General features: G+C 41.4%; 1 protein-coding gene across 2 annotated transcripts in view; it reads right to left on the bottom strand.

Moving 5' to 3' along the window:
• KCNG2 (potassium voltage-gated channel modifier subfamily G member 2) overlaps positions 1-18,375 on the bottom strand; it is a 53,647-nt gene that overhangs the window by 13,769 nt on the left and 21,503 nt on the right. For both annotated transcript variants that reach the window (XM_058030392.1, XM_058030384.1), the window contains exon 2: positions 9,092-9,915. In XM_058030392.1, coding sequence (XP_057886375.1) covers positions 9,092-9,847 — 756 coding nt within the window. In that variant the 5' untranslated portion in view covers positions 9,848-9,915. The remainder of the gene's footprint in view (positions 1-9,091; positions 9,916-18,375) is intronic.

Here is an 18,375-nt window from a genome sequence, read left to right on the forward strand (position 1 = left end):
CATCTGTATACCACTCAATTTGTCTTGAATATAAATGTCTACACTGAAAAAAACCCCCAGTTTCAAAAACTTTTATATTTCATCTCCATTGCTACACTCTAGGCAATGAAAATGGAAGCATTTATAATGCTGAATGATTTAATGCAATTCTTCTAAGTGCCGTACACATGAATCAGCTCATTACCTCAGCACAGCTATATAAGGTACAGCCAAATGTAAATCTGCCTCCTTGCTTTCGTTCCAAACCTCCAGAATTGATAGCAACCTATCCTGGAGCTCTGAAATGAAATTTCCAGATTATATTTTCAGTTCAAATAAATGAAAGAGTTTTCTCTTTCAGAACACTGGGACAGTACTCAACAAGCCCGCAGTGCCCAAGCTCTCCTGCAAAAGGCAGTGGAGCAATCCATGGAATACAGGAGCTGTGCTGTACCCCCAGGATATCAGGCTGTGATGAGTAGCTGTAGCAATTTTACAAACATGTCTGAAGGCCAAGCACCTATTATTGTGAGATATCTTCAGAGATTCCCTGGATGATTTACCTGGAAGTTTGGAGAATAAACTCACTGGTAGGGATAGATAATTAAGGGGGTGGAACTAGAGAGTTATTAAAAGAAATTAAATATGGAGCATATTTTGCTGGGTGAGCCACACTGCACCAAATATAAACCAGTTAACAATGTGACAAAATTACCAATGCTTTTATGAAATAGTTTTAGCTGTTTAATTATTTATCACGAATGTTACATTGCAGCATATTTATATAATATTTAAAACAAGACCCAAGCTTGCTATTTATTCATGAGAAGATATCCTGCAGACTGAAAGAGTTCATTGGCCCAGAATAAAATTATTAACAAGTCAAAAGTAATTTTATCTTAGCCAACTCTTGCCTTGTTCCCAAGCAGTGCAGAGAAACACTCTCCATTTTTTTATTTCTAAGCCTAAAACACTACAGAGAATCTCAGGTGGCTCCCAAAATCTATATTGTAACCTACTGTCCTCAAAGCCTTCCAGGGCAGCTCCTTAATCCATAAGGATTTCTCTGTTTATTTGGGAAAAGCAACCCAATAGCAGGCGGTGCCGTGAGAGCCATGGTTGGGTGAGCCAGGCATGGAGAGCTCAGGTGGTGACTCTGCTGAGAGGGGAATATTGAGCAGGTCTGCAGGCTCCCTAAGGGACTCTGTGTAAACCTGCCACGCAGTGCTGGGTCCCCACCCTCAATCTAAGGGCAATTCTCAGAGAAAGAAAACACAACATTCCTCCTAATCCTCCCAATACACGGGAGGATGATTTTCCTACTGGGACCACGGTTCCTTTATCTGCTCTAGAAGCAGCTGCCATGATGGAACAACCAGGTACATGTGCCAAAGTTTAGAGAGCTTCAATGAAGCAGGAAGGCTGGATTTTTGGTTTTTCTTCCAGGGGTGGGACAACTGCAGAAAACAATTGCTTTTTTTCCCAAGAAAAGCAAGCAAGCCAAGGAGAAGAAATGGTGAGATATCTTCAAATAAATACAGCCAGTTGTTATCCAGCACTCTGTCCGCACAACCAATAGCAAGAACAACCAATCATTCCTTCAAATGTTTTCTATTTGTTAGCAGCTTAAAGCAGCCCTGCAAAGAGGAAGTACTGTCTTGTGTAAGAGCTGGCAAAGCTGGCACATGGTGTGCTATTTGACCAGGGGTTTTGCAAGCAGCAGGGGTGCCGGGCGGTGGCTGGCAGAGCTGGTGCAGAGGGCAGTGAGATGTACAGCAGTGATGCTGGGGACTCCCAGTTCCCAGTGTGTCTCCTCAGTGTGTGAATACAGCAATCCTGAACTCAGCAAAATAAACCGATACTGAGACACTCTCCATATAACAGCTGGATTTGGACAGCTGAAAAGGGGGGATTGAGACTCGAATCCACAAGGCAAAACCTAAGAAATGTGTTCCTTTACATTAGGGGGTGTGTCTTTTAAATGCCTCACAGATATTTCCCAGGAAAATGATCTAAGGACATGATCACCATATCTCAATATTTGCAAAGAACATTTTGCCATTGGTGTCACACTTATAAATTCCATGGGACTCAGAAAAAAGATGCAGAAAGCTCCACAGAACTGACATTTAAGGTTTAGATTGAGCAGTGCAGAGTTCTCAGCTCCGTGATGTTAACGCTGTCTGTGTGACACACAGAAGCAGCATCACTTAGTAAAATCAAACCTCGTCACTTCCCACTGCTTTCAGACAAACCTGATCTCTCTGAAAGATAACTTGCCTAGCAAATGTCTCTGACCATCAAAAAGGAGTTGGGAGACCACGCAAGCATGACTCAGACTTGACAACTTTACAGTTAATCCTCAGTTTGGATTCAGCATGAACTAAGTTGGTCTCATTTGCAAAAAAGAATTTCCTTGCCTAGAAACATGCTTCTTGCAGGTGAAGCATGAGGAAGGTACCTGAACAGATATAGTTTTATTTCTCTTGCTATGATGGCCATAGACATTGTGTTTAAGATATTCTGTCCCAAAGTATTCCCAATCTAAAGGCAAGATTACACAGAACAGGTGATGGAACTACACGAGGCCAATTGAGAACTTCAACAAGAAAGCAAATATTTACTTATTGCTGATAACCGAGACTGTGAGTAAAGGATGTTCTCAAAGCTTGTAATTTAAGCATGTGTCACCAGTTCCATTTAAGTACTATCTGAGGAGAAAACCTACTTTGGCTTATGAAAGGAAAAAAAGTAAGAAACACCTTACTTCTAGTTAAAATAGAGTTCTGCAGTGCTCTGAGTCCTACAACCCTTAAGCAAGGACATGTGAATGTTAAACTGAATATGAATCTCATGTGCCTAAAGGAACTTCCTTGTGCCCGATGTAGAAAAGGCAGGTGACCATTGCTACTGAGTCATTGGGTCTTTCCCTGGCCTCCAGTTAACTGTGTCCTGAGGAGTCTGGAGCAGACACAAAATGCAAATTAGCAATATAGGGTACAAGTACAGTACATCAGTTCAGATGCCAAAACTGGTGATACTGTTACAGCTTATGATTTTTGCATTTCAACATCAGAGCTGAGAGTGGTATAACAAACTCTCAGATGATCCCTAGGGAAATTAGTTAGTCCAATTCCCCAGGATTCTTTTTTTAAAAAGTCACCCTCAGTGCCTACACACTAGTAATAGTTATCTGTAACACCAACAGGGAGATATTTTTTAATACACGTTTTGTTGACTGTGCTGTAATTTCTAGAACAGTTTATTTCACAATGAAAGTAAAAACACAAGCTGCAGTTTTATTAATACTTTCATTCATGAAAACAAACCATCTATGCATCACTCTTGGCTCTAAGTTAAAATTAAGGTCTCAGTATCCCAAGCAGAGCAGCAACTGGACAGTCAGAAAACAGATAAAGTCACAGAAATGATGCCAGTAATTCCAGAGTCTCAAGCAGAGTGCCATCTTAGGATAGCAAGCACCGCTGGACTTTGTCCAGCATGTCTGTACCTCTTGCACTGAGGAGCCCAGCACTGCACACTGCTCCAGGTGTGGCATCCCCAGTGCTGAGCTGAGGGGAAGAATCTCCTCCCTTGATGTGCTGGCAGCACTTTGCCTGATGCAGCCCAGGACCTGTCTTTGCAGCAAGAGCATGGCGCTGGCTTACTGTGCCTGCTGTCCACCAGGATCCCCAGGTCCTTTGCTACCAATCGCCTTTCCCTCTGGGTGGTCCCCAGCATGTACTGCTGTGCGGGGCTGTTCCTCACCAGGAATGCAGGACTATGCATTTCTTCTTGCTGAGGTCCACAGTCTTCCTGAGCCAGTTTCCCCAGCCTGCTGAGGCTGTTCAGGGCGGCAGCACAACTGTCCAGCCACAACGTGCCCAAAGTTTGTGTCATCAGCAAACTCACTGCAGGTGCACTCTGCTCCACCCTCCAGGCCACGAATATAGAAGCCTAACAGGACTGGACCCAGTGTAGACCCCCAGGGCACAGTGCTAGTTACTGGACTCTGTGCCACTGACCACCATGCTCAGGGCATGGCCATTGAGACAGTTTTCAGTCAGCCTCACTGTCTGCTCATCCAGCCTCTTAAAGAACAGTTTGTCTATGAAAAGCTAAGGAGAATCATTATCCAAGACTCAGAATCACAGAATCACAGAATTTTCAAGACTGGAAGAGACCTATAAGATCATCTAGTCCAGCCGATGTTCTAACTGTTCAACTAGATCATGGCAGCAAGTGCCACATCCAGTCTTTTTTTAAATTCTTCAAGGGATGATGCCTCCACCACCTCACTGGGTAAATGATTCCAGTTTCTGACCACTCTTTCTGTGAAGTATTTACTTCTTACTTCTAACTTACATCTAGTACTTACTCTCTTAACCTTGTCTGAGATTACTTTTGTGTGTACCTTTGTGAAATGAAACCTTTAGTCACAAGATTGTTTAAAATGCACATTCACAATTTACCTATTCCCCATCCTCACCATTATGGAAGTTGAAGCACAGTGTGTAAATTGAGCTTAGAAGGTTAAATAGTTCTGGCTTCTTTACAAGCTATTATTAACTTCATTATTTATAAGTCTCTTTGTTGTAATGTTCTTCAGCTGAAGGTTATTGAACTGTAACTTCCTATCACAGCATCTCTAATTAGGCTAGCTGTTCCCAACACGTTACGAAGCGCCGTGAAGAACGAGCTCTCTGATCTGCTTCTCCTGTTTTGCACTGCTCTGCTACAAGTGACTGAGCTCAGGGGTCTCAGGCCTATAAATACCTTTTTGAATCAGGACAGAATGTTTGATATTATTTTCTAAGTTCCACCCTTTCTTCCCTGATGACGAAGGCTGCTGTCTAACAAAAAAGAGAAGATTTGTCTTCAGAGAGAAATTGTTGACATTTCTGTTTTCACCAAGAAAAAAATGAAGAGTCTGGTGTGATGACCATCGGGCTTTCAGCTGAACCTCTCTGAATGTCTTTTGGTTGTTCAGCTCTCACTCTGTGTTTAAAGCTTTTGCTGTAATATATCCCTGACTGGTTTACTTCTCTGATGTCTTAGCTGCTTTCTTTGAGTCACTTCTTTGAGATAGCTGCTATTTGTTTAGAGAGGTGAAAAGTCCACTTAAAGGTAGGATATGCCTAAAATGCCTTGAGGATACTCTGTGCCTCTGGCTATTTTTATGTCTTGGAGACAACTTTTGTGGTGGTCTTGAAAGAGCCTGGTACCTGGGAGCTCCTGCTATGATTCTGTCTCAGCAGATTTTGCCTTTAGAGGAGACTTTTCACCATTACATCTAAATCTCTCATTGAAATCTCTCATTCTGAAAATTTTGAAATAAAAAGTTTATCATTGTCTTGTTACTTTACATAGAAGAACCTGACTGCCTTCACATGTTTGTTTTCTTCACATACTTGAAGTGTCCCTTTCCTGAAATTTCCAGAAGGAGCTATTATACATGTTACTGGATTGGTGGATTTTATTTAATAAGCAAATAAAAGCTAAAAAAAATTGACTAACTATGTATCCTTCTTGGATAAGTGAAAAGTAGCTCTGGATCTGATTCTGTTAACTCTACTGACAATTGTGCAGCATCTGAAATGCACAATACTACTTTCAAAAGAGAGTAACACTCAAGGTGAATCAAGGTGACCTTCAGTAAGAACAAGTATCTACAGTACAGCAGAGCATGAGCCTTCCCACTCTTGCTAAACCACCAGGGATTGCCACTGTCATCCAGAACACCTGGAGCAGCTAATAAAGTTAACAACATGTATGATTGAATTTTCTGCTCTATTTTAAAAGAGAAAGGCAGGTACCTAAAATAATTTCCTCACCCACCTGGTAATTACTTCTAACTTTTAAGGTCCCACACTTACATCTTGTTTGAGGTCGTTTACACCTCTGCAGGACATCACTGGGTGTAACACTTTGTCCGTTCAGATGCATTAGAGGATCAGGGTATGAAAAATTGCTCCCCAGAATGGCTTTTTTCATGATTGGCTTCTCTGCCTTTCCCTGAAGCAGTAACAGGACAGATAGATGGCACATAGAGCTTTTGTTTTCTGTGCTAACAGCAGCTCAAGGAAAAGGCCAATGTTTGCTAGCCAGATCACCTATGACAGCCCTGACATGGAACCATAACAACAGCAATGCCAGCCAGAAAGCCTGGAAAATGTGCACACTGAGTATGGTGTGCCTTTGAAATAGTATTTACTATTCATTTGTTCCTTAGTCAGGAGGGATGCACATCCTTTTTCTGCTTGTTAGGAGACTGCAAAGCCATACCAAAGAGCTATCCCCGGGCACAAATTTTAATTTAGATACTGGGAATAGAGCTCAGGATGATTACCATGAATTTGAATTCACATAAGCTCTCTTGTCTCCACACCTGTTACTTGCAGAGCTGCCTTGGCTTGCTAAGCCACAAAGGGAGTGCAGGCAGGGAGTCTGCAGCCACAGTCCCAGACCCCACAGGTGACTCCAGGTGGGCAGATGCCTACTCCTTGCCTTGCCAGAAGTGATCCTTCACCAGTCCCCTGTGCAAGAGAGCCACCTTTGTCTCAAACAAAATAACCATTTCCAGCCTGTCCACAGACCTTCCATGTGGAACAAAGATTATTTGCAGGAGCTCTGTGCTTTTAGAATCTAAGGGCACAGAAGCACGCTGGATAATTTATTCTGATCTTTGTATTGCAAGAATTTCCCCTTTGTAACTTGGTCTGCAATTGATGTTTTTCTTTTGATTGAAGTAAAATGTGGTTAGCTGAGGGCTAAACAAAAGGGCACTGAGCTTTTAACTGAAAATGTCTAAAAGCACGGAATCCACTAATTTTCTTCCTAGCCTGTCCCAGTAATTAATCAATTTGGTATTAAATACTGGCTTATAGTTTCCCATATGTATTTATAAGGATCCAGCTTTTATCCATGCATCCTCCCCCTGTTTATTTTAAAGGTCTTTTAGATGATACAGTTCTTCTCCCCTCACAAAAAACTTACGTGCTGCCTAATCCACTCACCTTCCTTCCAATAATTTAAATCAACTGAAATGTTCAAGTTTCTTATTGCATGGCATTTTCCCCAGGTGTCTAAGATTTAGAGGTCTTTAGCCTTCTCCCAGTTTTTCAAAACACCATGAAAAACATGAATGTGAGAACCGACTGTGGTATTCTAGTGTCAGTCTCACCAATACTGCATACAGGCACAAAAAATCTTCCAGCTTCCTATTAATACTCCCCAGCATAGCTATTCAAGGATGGCATTAACCCTTCTGACTTTATGCTGCAATAGGAATTTATGGTTGCTTGTACACTAAATACTATTCAGTGCCTCATTTTGGGAACCAGTCCCTGCTTTTACATAAGCAAGCCTGCATTTGTCTTTATTGCAAAATTTTGCATTTGACTATGAAAATGTTCTCCTTCTAATGGTTCCAGTTTACCAAGAAATCCAGGCTTCTCTCAAATGCTCTTTCTATCCTCATTATTATCCTGCTCCACCCAAAAAACATTATTAGCCTATTATTATGAGTCCCTATTTATGTTAGACCATTCCTAAACTCTCATAATTCTAAAGGCAATAGTTCAGCTCTCACTTAAACCTGTGAGAGCTGAACTATTGCTTTTAGAATTATGAGAGTTTAGGAATGGTCTAACATAATAATACATCTCAGTTTTCGACAGTAGAATATCCCTTGTACTTAGAATTCAGGATACCAGAGCCCTGATGGTTAATTACAGTAAAAGGCATGTGTTTTAGAAATGATATCTTAAAAAGCATTATTAGGACAACACAGTGTGAACTAGTACCCAGTACTACCATCTTCAAATTTTAAATCAGAAAAAGGCTTTAGAATAAAGATCTGATAATAAATCATACATCAGTCAACATACCAAATGTTTTATTTTTTTTTCCTGGCCGCTCCTGAAAGACTCTGATTCCAAATCAAACTCCTCAGCTGAGATGCAACCTGAGCAGACCTTGCAAGCAAAGGGTGGGTTTAACTGTACACAGGGTGCTCAGTGAGGTGCAGCTGGATTCATTTTCCATCACCTTGCATCTTACTTTGTGATATAACAGCAAACGCCTCTGGTCTGGGGATGATGTCCCTCTTTTCTGCTTGTGGCAGTAGGGCACAAGCCATCCAGCCCCTGGGTGACAGCACATGGGAAGAGCTGCTTCAGGAGGGCTCAGCCTTCAGCTCAGAGGCAGCATTTCATGAGGTGAGGTACTGTCTTAGCAGCTGAAGTTCACAACCACATTTAATGACCACGGGGCTGGGAAATAAGCCCAAACATTTAGTGTTAAGCTTGGACTTGGGTAAAACTAGAGAAGGCATGAATTCCTCAACACCTCCCCACCCCCAACTCCTCAGACTGCATTTCAGCACATACGTGAAGAAAATGTCAATGTCCTCCTCTACCATTTTTCAGATGAGCTCTTCCTGGCCTACATACAATTAATCCTAGGGAAGTGAACTGCTTGCACAAAAAAGGGACTAAACCCTTAGGAAATTTGATGAACTAAAGAATAAACAAAATATCTGTAAGACTTGATTTTCAAGGGCATGAATCATCCCCAGCTTACGCTTGAGAATACTAAGCAGGTCTGAAAATTGGGACAATCGCTGTGTTTCTGCTGTTAAATTTCTGCCTCAGCTTCGCTGGCCTTTACATCACCCTATAGCATCAAAATACTTTAGATGTGGTTTTTACACTGGCACACTGAGAGTTCATTCAAATTGTTAAAGTACCTTTAGGGAAAATTGGTTTGTTAGCTCTAAACTTAACCTCAAAACATTAAACCAAAAGAAAGGCTGTTTTTTATCCCCAGAGTAGCTAGTTTGTCATCTGGTTAGACATGTCAGAAAACAAATCTGGTGGGTAGGATTTTCTGCTGGTGTGAACTGGCTAACCTGGGCTAGCAGGCAGAGTTTGGCCCAACCTTGCCTCACTTTTAAGTGACATAACCCTTTCTGTGCTCTATCCAGCTAGCCCTCCACATCATATATACTGAACACAATGCCTGCATATCTGCTGGAGTGATTTTTCCTGTCACCTTTCCCGAGGAGACAAGAATGCAAAATATGCTCTACCCCAAGAAGAGCTGCACTTACCCGATCCTCCTCTTCTCTGACATCGGGCATGGTGCTGATGCAGAGGCTGACAGCAGTGATGGCAACAAAAGAGATTGAAATACAAGCAAAGATCTTTCCTGGGATCCCTGAGTGGGGGTTCTCCACCATATCCCTGAGCTTTCGCATGCACAGACTCAGTCGGCTGCTGTCCTGGAAGGCACTTTGCGTAGCTTCATTAAACACCATCTCCCTCTCAAACAGCCTGGCCTCAGCTGCCTCTTCCTCTTTCTGTCGCAATCTCTTTTTACAGCACCACTCCAGGTGGTCCTCTTCTATCCCCCAGTACACAAGCTCCTCCTGGAACGAAAGAGCACACATCTCCCTGAGAAGCCTCAGCTTCCCAGCTGTCAGGAATGTCATGATCGTTCTGAAGGCACTAGGATTACGGTCAAAAAAAAATTCATTGCAGCTAACATCATAATCATCGCAGATGTCCATGATCTCGTCATAATTATTGCAGGATTTTAGCTTCCCAAGCCTGGTCAAGGGGCAGTTCTCCAAGGTGGTCCAGGGAATTTTGTACTTAATACCACCTACGTTGATGATCACAAACCTGGACCGGTCATCCAAGCGGGCTAAGCAGCACAAATCTTCTCCAGGATGCAGAAGTTTGGCCTTTTTGTAGAAGAATCCTTTCTTGGTTTGCACTTCACAGAGGTTTTCCAAGTTGTTGAAGGAGCGGGAGCTGAAGTCAGGATCTGCATTCCCAGTGAGCAATGCCATTTCGTGGTACATCTGTTGAGTCCATAGGGAGGTTGAGGCTACTCAAACAAAAGCACCTGGAACTTGACCAGAAAGTCTATCTGTAAAACAGAATTTTAAAATTACAAGAGAAGTGGGGCACTCTTAAATTATAACAGTCCTATCCTCTCCCTGCTGAGAAACTCTTCTCTATGGCATTCCTTCTTCCCCCATTATTTTAGGACTATCTTTGCTTGACAGCTGCTTGAGGAAAGAACTTACACTACAATCAAGTCAGAAGCCATGCTGTTACTTCTAGAGTGTAGAGTAGAATGTAATTTCTTAGTTAGTGGTTGAATGGAAACAAAACCAGTGTATCACCATTTTTAGAAATTTCTAGAGGTTCAAGCTATATCCTGGACATCAATGCAAACTAGAAGAGAAATCTTATCATGTGCATAAATGGCAATTTACAGTTTAGCAACCTAATTAAAAAACTTAGTTGCAAATGGTTTTTTTATTATTTTGGCCCATCTACATTATGTTCCTATTGCAAAAAGCTTATAGGGTGAGGATAAAATGGATACTTACAGTACAGTCAGAAATGTCATGGCAAAAACGTGGGTAATTCCCAACCTAAATTCACCAAGCCTAGCAGCAGCAATGAATATGTGGGAGCTGAGGGCATGCTGGGTCTGAGCTGAAAGCAGAGCTTGCCTGGGAGCCTGTAACTGCTGGAAGCTCTGCTATGGGCTTGGCTGCAGTTGTGGACAGGGCTCCAAGCAGCCTGTCAGCAGCTCTGAAACAGGAGATCAAACTCAGAATGAAGCTGAGCTGGAAGTGACTCGGTTGCTGCTCTTGCTTCTGGATAGTGCAGAACACAACTGGTCACATTCAGAAGGAATTACGTATGATTCCAGGATTTAATTTGTGCCTCTTGCTTATCCCCCCTTTACCACACCACAATCCACATTGCTTCCTTACTTCCTCTAAAGCCCATCACATGCATTCTTCAAAGCTGTCTCTCTGAAGCAATACTGGGATGTCTTGAAATGCTACCATGTAATCACATTTGTGAATCACCCAAAATTTCCTGAATTGTTCAAATATGAAGTAGGAAATAAGAAGTCTGTGTAGGATGACTGGGTCTCCACACAAAGACCTGGGCTGAGAATGGATGCAGTGATGGGGAACAATTTTAAGCAGAGGATGGAGAAACTGAGAAAGAACTGACTAGTGAAGGAAAAACTGATATTTTTGATGACAGAATGGTAATTGTGAGGCAGTAAATACATAATTTATAAGCAACAATTCCCTCTGAATCTCATGCCTCAGCTGGGAGAGAAGAACAAACAAAAGGGTGCTAGGAAAAACTGGAGAGCACTCACATTCAAACACATTCCCAGAGGAGCAACTTCTTTTATCTTTAATCGGCTCACCAACTTAGCTCATTAGACTTAGTCAAAATGATCTCTGACAGACACTAGTGAATACTTTCAGTCACAGCCCTGAATCACCCTCTAAACATTCTTACCAACCACTCTCCAACAACAACACTGCAGTAACAGTGGTATTTTTGCTTCAGCATTTCTATGAGGATTTCAGAACAACACTTATATCAGATATTTGTAAAGAGCCAGAGAATGGTTGCTTTGTGTGCAAAAAGCTACAGTCACCCAAAGATTCTTTTTCAGCACCGTGAAAATTTCAGAAGAGCTAATGATGCCAAAATCTCTACAATTTCACTTCGGGGGAGATAAATATTAGTTTAAACATCCGTTTCTACAGGGCAACATGAGCAAGAGAGAAGAGCTCCTTCATCTAGCTAAGGGCCAGGAAAGGGCAACACATACTCTAAGGAATGGGTGCTTTTACAGCACAGGCTAGAGTGCAGCCGGGATTGCAAATACCATTACTGTCACAGTGAGAGCGCACTGTCAGCACAGCATATGCTTTAAGGATTTGGTCTCTTGTTGCTTTCTCTTGGTAAAATAAAATATTCACAGTCACTACTGAGGGCTCTGCACTTTTGTTTTCATGCCTCACTTGTTCCACAAGTCAACATACTAAAAGGAGTTTACATTGTTTTGACATCAAGGCTAGGATTTATTTTTTTCCTCTCCCCCGTGTAGCAGGTTGTTGCATAAAGGGGCTACATAGATTTCACAGAACTGCTTTGAATCTAATCTTACATGCACCTCTTCCTCCTTCTAAGCAGCAGCTAACTCAATGTGAAAATCTGTAAGCATGTTGTTTCCTACAAAATCTATGAATTATAGAGGGTTAGTCTTTTATTTTGTGGATATAAAATGATGTTGCTTAAATCTAAAGCTTAAGAATGCAGGTTTTTTTTTTTAATCATCGGTGGATAAATAGAAAGTGAGAGAGAAGTAATTACAAATTAAAGTTGTCTATGAAGTTGATTCTGGACAGTGCAGGCAGCACCAGATGCTGGAGTTCAGTAACTAAAATGAATTTTCTGGCATCACAGTTCAATGTCCCAGAATCCATAATAGCTGACAGCATATGTTTTGGATATCTCATCTTTAATCTCAGATTAAAAGATAAGCATGCGAAGACAGTTGTATTTATTATTCTTCTTGGCACTTCTACCTTGTGATCTGACTGCCCAAGACCAGGCTCAGATGTCAGAGAACAGCTTGTGGTGCCATTTTAACTGTCCTATAGAAAACCAAAATACTGTGGGCTCCCAATTTGGCATCCATCCTGAGAAGTAAAACTAGCCTGGAAGGTCTGCTTCTGATCTTATGTGCATGGAATGTATCATGACTATCACTAAATATTAAAGGGTGTTTCAAAATTATGTAGGTCTTAAAATACTCTCTGTATGCCAGGGTTATCTAATGTATGCACATGCCTGCAGTAAAGCATCCCATTGAAGATTAATATTAAAAGCCAATACTTTCAGAAATGATACTACATTATCATCCAGTTGGCATTTCTACTATTTAATCTGACACATGGGTGTATGAAAGACTATTAAAACACAGTCTGGAATAAGTTGCCCGTCATAGGGATGAAAGATAGAATTTGACTCTATATTTGTTGTTTATAATTTTGAAGTGCTGTGGGAGAAATGCTGCATGATTATTTCAGTTTGAGGATCATATACAGGGTGGGTCATCCTTTTTTATTTTTGAAGTATATTCCAACAATTTTTATTCACTAAGGAGTACTTTCCTTGGCCATCTGTGTATGCACATGTATATGTCTACTCACACATTTAAGTTCAGCCACATTTTGTCAGCAGCAAACAGCTGAGATCTTCACAATACAGGTATTTCTTATCAAAGATTTTAAAGACTTAATAAATGTCAGAAGCACACAACTCACATTCTTCTTTTTGCTGAATTATTTCCTCAGTGGAGAAAGGGCTATTTCCCTGCTTACTGCCTCTTCACTTTGCCTGTTCCCAGAACTTCTCTTCACACAAGCATTCCTCATTGTCCCATTCTATCAGTATCACTGCATCTAAGTCATATGTGATTCTGCACGAGGTTCCTCTGGTCTCAAGTTACCTTGGATAAGAATGAAAAATGGGGCAAAATCATCCCTACCAAGAGGCTGAGCAGCGTGGCAAGGAGAACTTGAAAACAGTGTTGGAAGGGAGGTAGTGGTGGAGCAAACACTGCAGGGTGCCGCGGCAGGAGAGACCTCGTGAGGAAGGGCAGCCACATAAAGCCTGTGCTCATAAGTGAGGGTGCAGGAAAGTGTCATGGGCAGAGCACTCACACCTATTCTGAGAAACCAGCCTGAGCAGGCGGCTCTGAAGGGGCTGCAGGCAAAAGCAGGTGGCTGGGGGCAGGGGAGGCGGGGGGGTTGACACTGGGAGAATTTAGAGGTCTTAGTGCAGTTGCACAGAGGAAAACTGTTACTCTGAGGGTGGTCAAACACTGAAAGAGAATGCTGAGAGATGGTGGAGGCTCTGTCTTTGAGGATATTGAAAACCCATCTGGACACAGTCCCAAGTAACCTGTTCTAGCTGATGCCACTTTGAGAAGTGGCAGATAAATCAGATGAACTCTGGAGGTCCCTTTCTACTTAAACTACTCTGTGATTTTGGGAACAGTCTCTTTTTAACTGCTGCTGTAAAATTACAAAGTATTGAAAGCTTACGTTTGGGCTACAATAGCAAGAGGAAGCTGTGAGACCTTTTAGTAATTAATGTTTTAAGATTTCCTTTGTGAAATGAAACACATTTTGACAGAGAATGGGTAATTAGTCATAATTTAAAGCCACAAACATAAAACATATATTAGGGTGACCACGAGATGTTTTCTCTCAGTTCCAATGCGAGTTGAGTCAGTGAATCTGTTCCGCCGTGCTCAGCCATTTCTAGTCAGGGATGTGCTGAAACCTGGCATTGCTGCCTGGGACCAAAGCAGTTCCCACTTCTTACCGTGACGTGATTTATAAATCACAGCACACACAATCACTTTTATATAAACCTTACACAGGCATTTGACCTTCCATTTGGTGATATTACAGCTATTAGTGTGGACGAAGAGGCTTAGGAGATCCATGTTACTCCTGTACTTATTTACAATCCAGTAGAACTTGGACTCCCAATTATAAATCCTTGCCAGTCACTGTGGAAACATGGAGAGGAGAGCACCTGCCCATGAGGCTTACAAAATGCAAAACAGATGGGGTGCGAGAAATACACATATTTAAAAACAAAATGAAATAAACCCCAACAAAACAAAACTGAAAAGGGGACTGGGAGGATATGGTAAAACAGATGCACCTAAGCCTGGAAGGCAGACCCTAGGGGATCTGGGGAATTAGCTTCTGAGTTTGTCCACACCAAAAATGATTATGGCTCCCTACATACTCATTATCACAGAATCACAGAATCATTTACGTTGGAAAAGACCCTTAGGGGATCCCTGAGTCCAACCATTACCCTAACACTGCCAAGTCCACCACTAAACCGTGTCCCAGAGTGCCACATCTATAGACTTTTAAATACCTTCAGGAATGGTGACTCACACTTCCCTGGGCAGCCTGTTTCAATGCTTGACCACTTTATCAGTGAAAAAATGCTTTCTAATACCCAATCTAAACCTGCCCTGGCACAACCTGGGATGTTTCCTCCTGTCCTGTCTCTTGGTACTTGGGAGAAGAGACAACCGCACCTCGCTACAGCCTCCTTTCAGGGGAACTGTAACTTGGGCACAGTCAAATTTTACATATTTCTATATTTACTGCCAGTAAACTTTAATATCCCTAACCTCCTAAGCCCCTGCTTAGGGAAGGCAATAGCTCAAGAAGTTGAAAAGGTACTAAAATTTTGAGCAGCCCTTCATTTTGTCTGTTTCTTCATGAGAGTAACAGGAAGCAGTGACACCACCTTACCCATCTAACAGAGAAAAAATGGCTTCTTTTATAGGTATGGAGCCAAGATAGTGTTCTCCAGAGAGTGTTTTAGGGGCCTTGAGGAGGATGCTGCACTAGTCAGTCCAAGAAGCCCAGGAGACTCATGCTGTAATGAAGGCTGCAAAATTCAGCATGTGAAGCTGGACATTGTTTCATACACTGAATGTACATTTTCCTTACTATTTTCATTAATTCACTGGAGGAAAAAAGTAATAATTTTCTTCTCTGAACATCCCTCACCACATTTAGGCCACACTACATAATTAGCTGAAACAATTCAATTTGTTAAATGAAAAAATTAACTTGACTCAACATTAATTATTCTGACATACACCCATAGCTATTTGTCTCTATTAGACAGATTATGAGTTATCTTGTGTCACCGCACTTATACAGTGAAAGTATTAACATTGTGACATCTTTAAGAAATCAGGAATTTGGTTCAACTACCTATGCGAAGCTATGGAATCCTTACCTATATCTTCATAGCTAAATCCAGTCTTATTCTGCACATCCACAAGATTTCTATGCCCACTTATCTTTGTACTCTAAATAGCACCAAACTATTATTTCTATGAAGCTATTTGCACACTTCAGTTGCACAGCAGACAAAGACAGATGTGCTAGATAAAATACAGACAGAGGAAGAAGTGCTTATTTGTGCATTCTACCCAGAATTACAAAATTCTCTTCAGGCTAGCAAGATTAAAGATTTCACAAAGGACTTAAAACATGTACTTCACTTAAAAAGAACAATAAATAAAAAACAAGCAGAGACTGCAAAGATTAGGCAGAAAAGTTTTTCCCCACAGAATTATTACTACTTACAATAAAATAGAGCATCATGTTTAAACCATGCTTTATTTATTTAGGTGACTTAACCTTCAGTTGGTTACCAGAAAAACAGGTTTGTAAAATGTGCTTTCACCCTCAGTTCATATTTCCTGAACAACTGAACAGACTCCAAATATGCACCAAGAGGATGAAAGGGAAGGGACTTCAGAGCAGAGGTGTACCTCCCAGACTCTGGGAAGATTAGCTTGGACATGGAGATTTGTTTGATGCAATTCCTGTTAACTGCAACCTTGGATTAAGTATACAGTGTCAAAAGCCTAAAATTAAAATGTGTTCTGTCTGCACTTGCTTGGTCAGAGCCTGAGCCCTGTGAGCACAGTACCTTTGACCCTTACTGGCAGCCACTAGATGGTGAAATTTTTATTCTTCCATTAATCACATACAAGTTTATTTTAGGACCTTTACTGATTAATCCTGTTAGTATCCCATTTAATCAGCCAGTCAGATAAGGTACTACGAGTTAGTTGCCAATCTGAAATATTTCTTTCCCTGTTCTTAGTTTGTTGTATTTAAGAATAAAAAAATAATCAAAATCCAGTTTTTAAAGTATCTGCTCCAGTCATGATTACATACCCACAGCTGGCCTAAGATACCACATGGATGGCACTATTAAATGCAAAAGTGACAGACTGTGCAGTATTTTAAAACAGCATTGTTTATCCCTCTCATCCAGGAAATTAAATAAATTGTCTCATTTCTGTTGCCAAAATTCAGGAAGCACAAAAAACCAAACAAGTTTTGGTGTCTTTGAAAATCACAGAATTACCAGTCAAGTGTTCCAGTTGGTCTGCAGATCACTGCAGGGGGGAAAAAGCAGTTTTTAACTCAAGCTCTGCTCCTAACACCGATCTTTTCTTTCTGATTCATTCTACAGGTTTTTGCAATTCTATACTTAGCAACTTCCCACCCACATGATTAATATGCTTGATTTCATACAGAATTTACCAACTAGATTTCTCACTAGAAATAAGGAGGTTTGGCTATGTGATGCCACTCTTAGCCCAGTTTCACATTCAGAAGGTCATAAAGATTTGCTGGGGCATTTTTCCTAATAACTGAACCTGTCCTTGTGTCTCTTTCAGCGCCATTCACAGGTTTGTACAAATAGTTGTTAGACACATATGACTGAATGTGAAAGAATGAGAGGAAACAGCCTCAAATTGTGCCAGGAGAAGTTCAGACTGGATGTCAGGAAAAATTTCTTCACGGGAAGACTTATGAAGGATTGGAAAGGCTGCTGAGGGAAGTGGCTGAGTCAGCATCCCTGGAGATCCTGCAGACACTGCACCTAGGGATGTGGTTCAGTGCTGACCTTGGCAGCGCCGGGCTGATGGTTCAACTCAGTGATCCTAAGGGTCTTCTCCAGCCTAAATGATTCTATGAATAAATGCTCTTATTAACTGCTCACAGATTTCAGATGCAGAACTAGCCTTTTAAATTTCCACATGAAATCGTTTGCAGAGAAAATAAATTGTATACAGATGCATCTTGCTTCTCTTGTTAGATTGAATTAGTGAACACTGGATTTTATGTGTTTTTGTTGCTTTTTGCAGATGACATTCTTGTTCTCATGTGTGTTTCGTAAGTCAATTGTGCATTGACCTCAAAAATATTCCCATCTCTACTTAAACACAATTCTGTCTCTAAATTTAACATGATTGTAGTTAATTATTAACATCATTGCATAGAATACTTTGTAACTTGAGATTCATTAAGATTGTAAATTTAATCCATGGTTGGAGTTAACAGGAACTGGATCAAACAAAACTCCACATGCAATAGAATTATCTCAGAGAGACACTGGTTAAAGGATAGTTCCTGGCCTAAAGTCTGTCCACTTTAGCTCATCACTCTCTTTGTGCACATCTAGTGTCCCCAGAGATTGTTCTGCCTTGTTTGTCCCAATATCCCTACCCACACTCACAGTGACACACTTATTTTGCAGAAGATTAATATGGCTGTGGTTCCAGAGCCCTTGGATGAGGTGACTCCTAAACAGAGGGGGTTCATAACTCTGTGGCATGATGCCCTTACTGAGCACTGGGAATACTGACACAGTGCTAATAACTGCTGCTTAGTGCAGCAAGAATTACCTGCCCTATCTGCTGCAGACAGAATTCAGGAATCCTGTCCTCCAGATGTGTTTTTAAATGAGGTGGTGTTCCAAATCTGTACACAACTTGCATTTGCACGAGGAACGACCACCACTGCCTGGAGCAGGGCGTTCCCAGAGCCCTTCCCTTCTATTCTGGGCAGTCTTTACCCAGGGACATCTGCATTTTGCAGCTTTCAGTTGCGGTGAACTGGAAATACTGCAGCAGCTTGAA

The sequence above is a fragment of the Melospiza georgiana genome, chromosome 1 (genome assembly GCF_028018845.1).
Source record: "Melospiza georgiana isolate bMelGeo1 chromosome 1, bMelGeo1.pri, whole genome shotgun sequence".
NCBI lineage: Eukaryota > Metazoa > Chordata > Aves > Passeriformes > Passerellidae > Melospiza > Melospiza georgiana.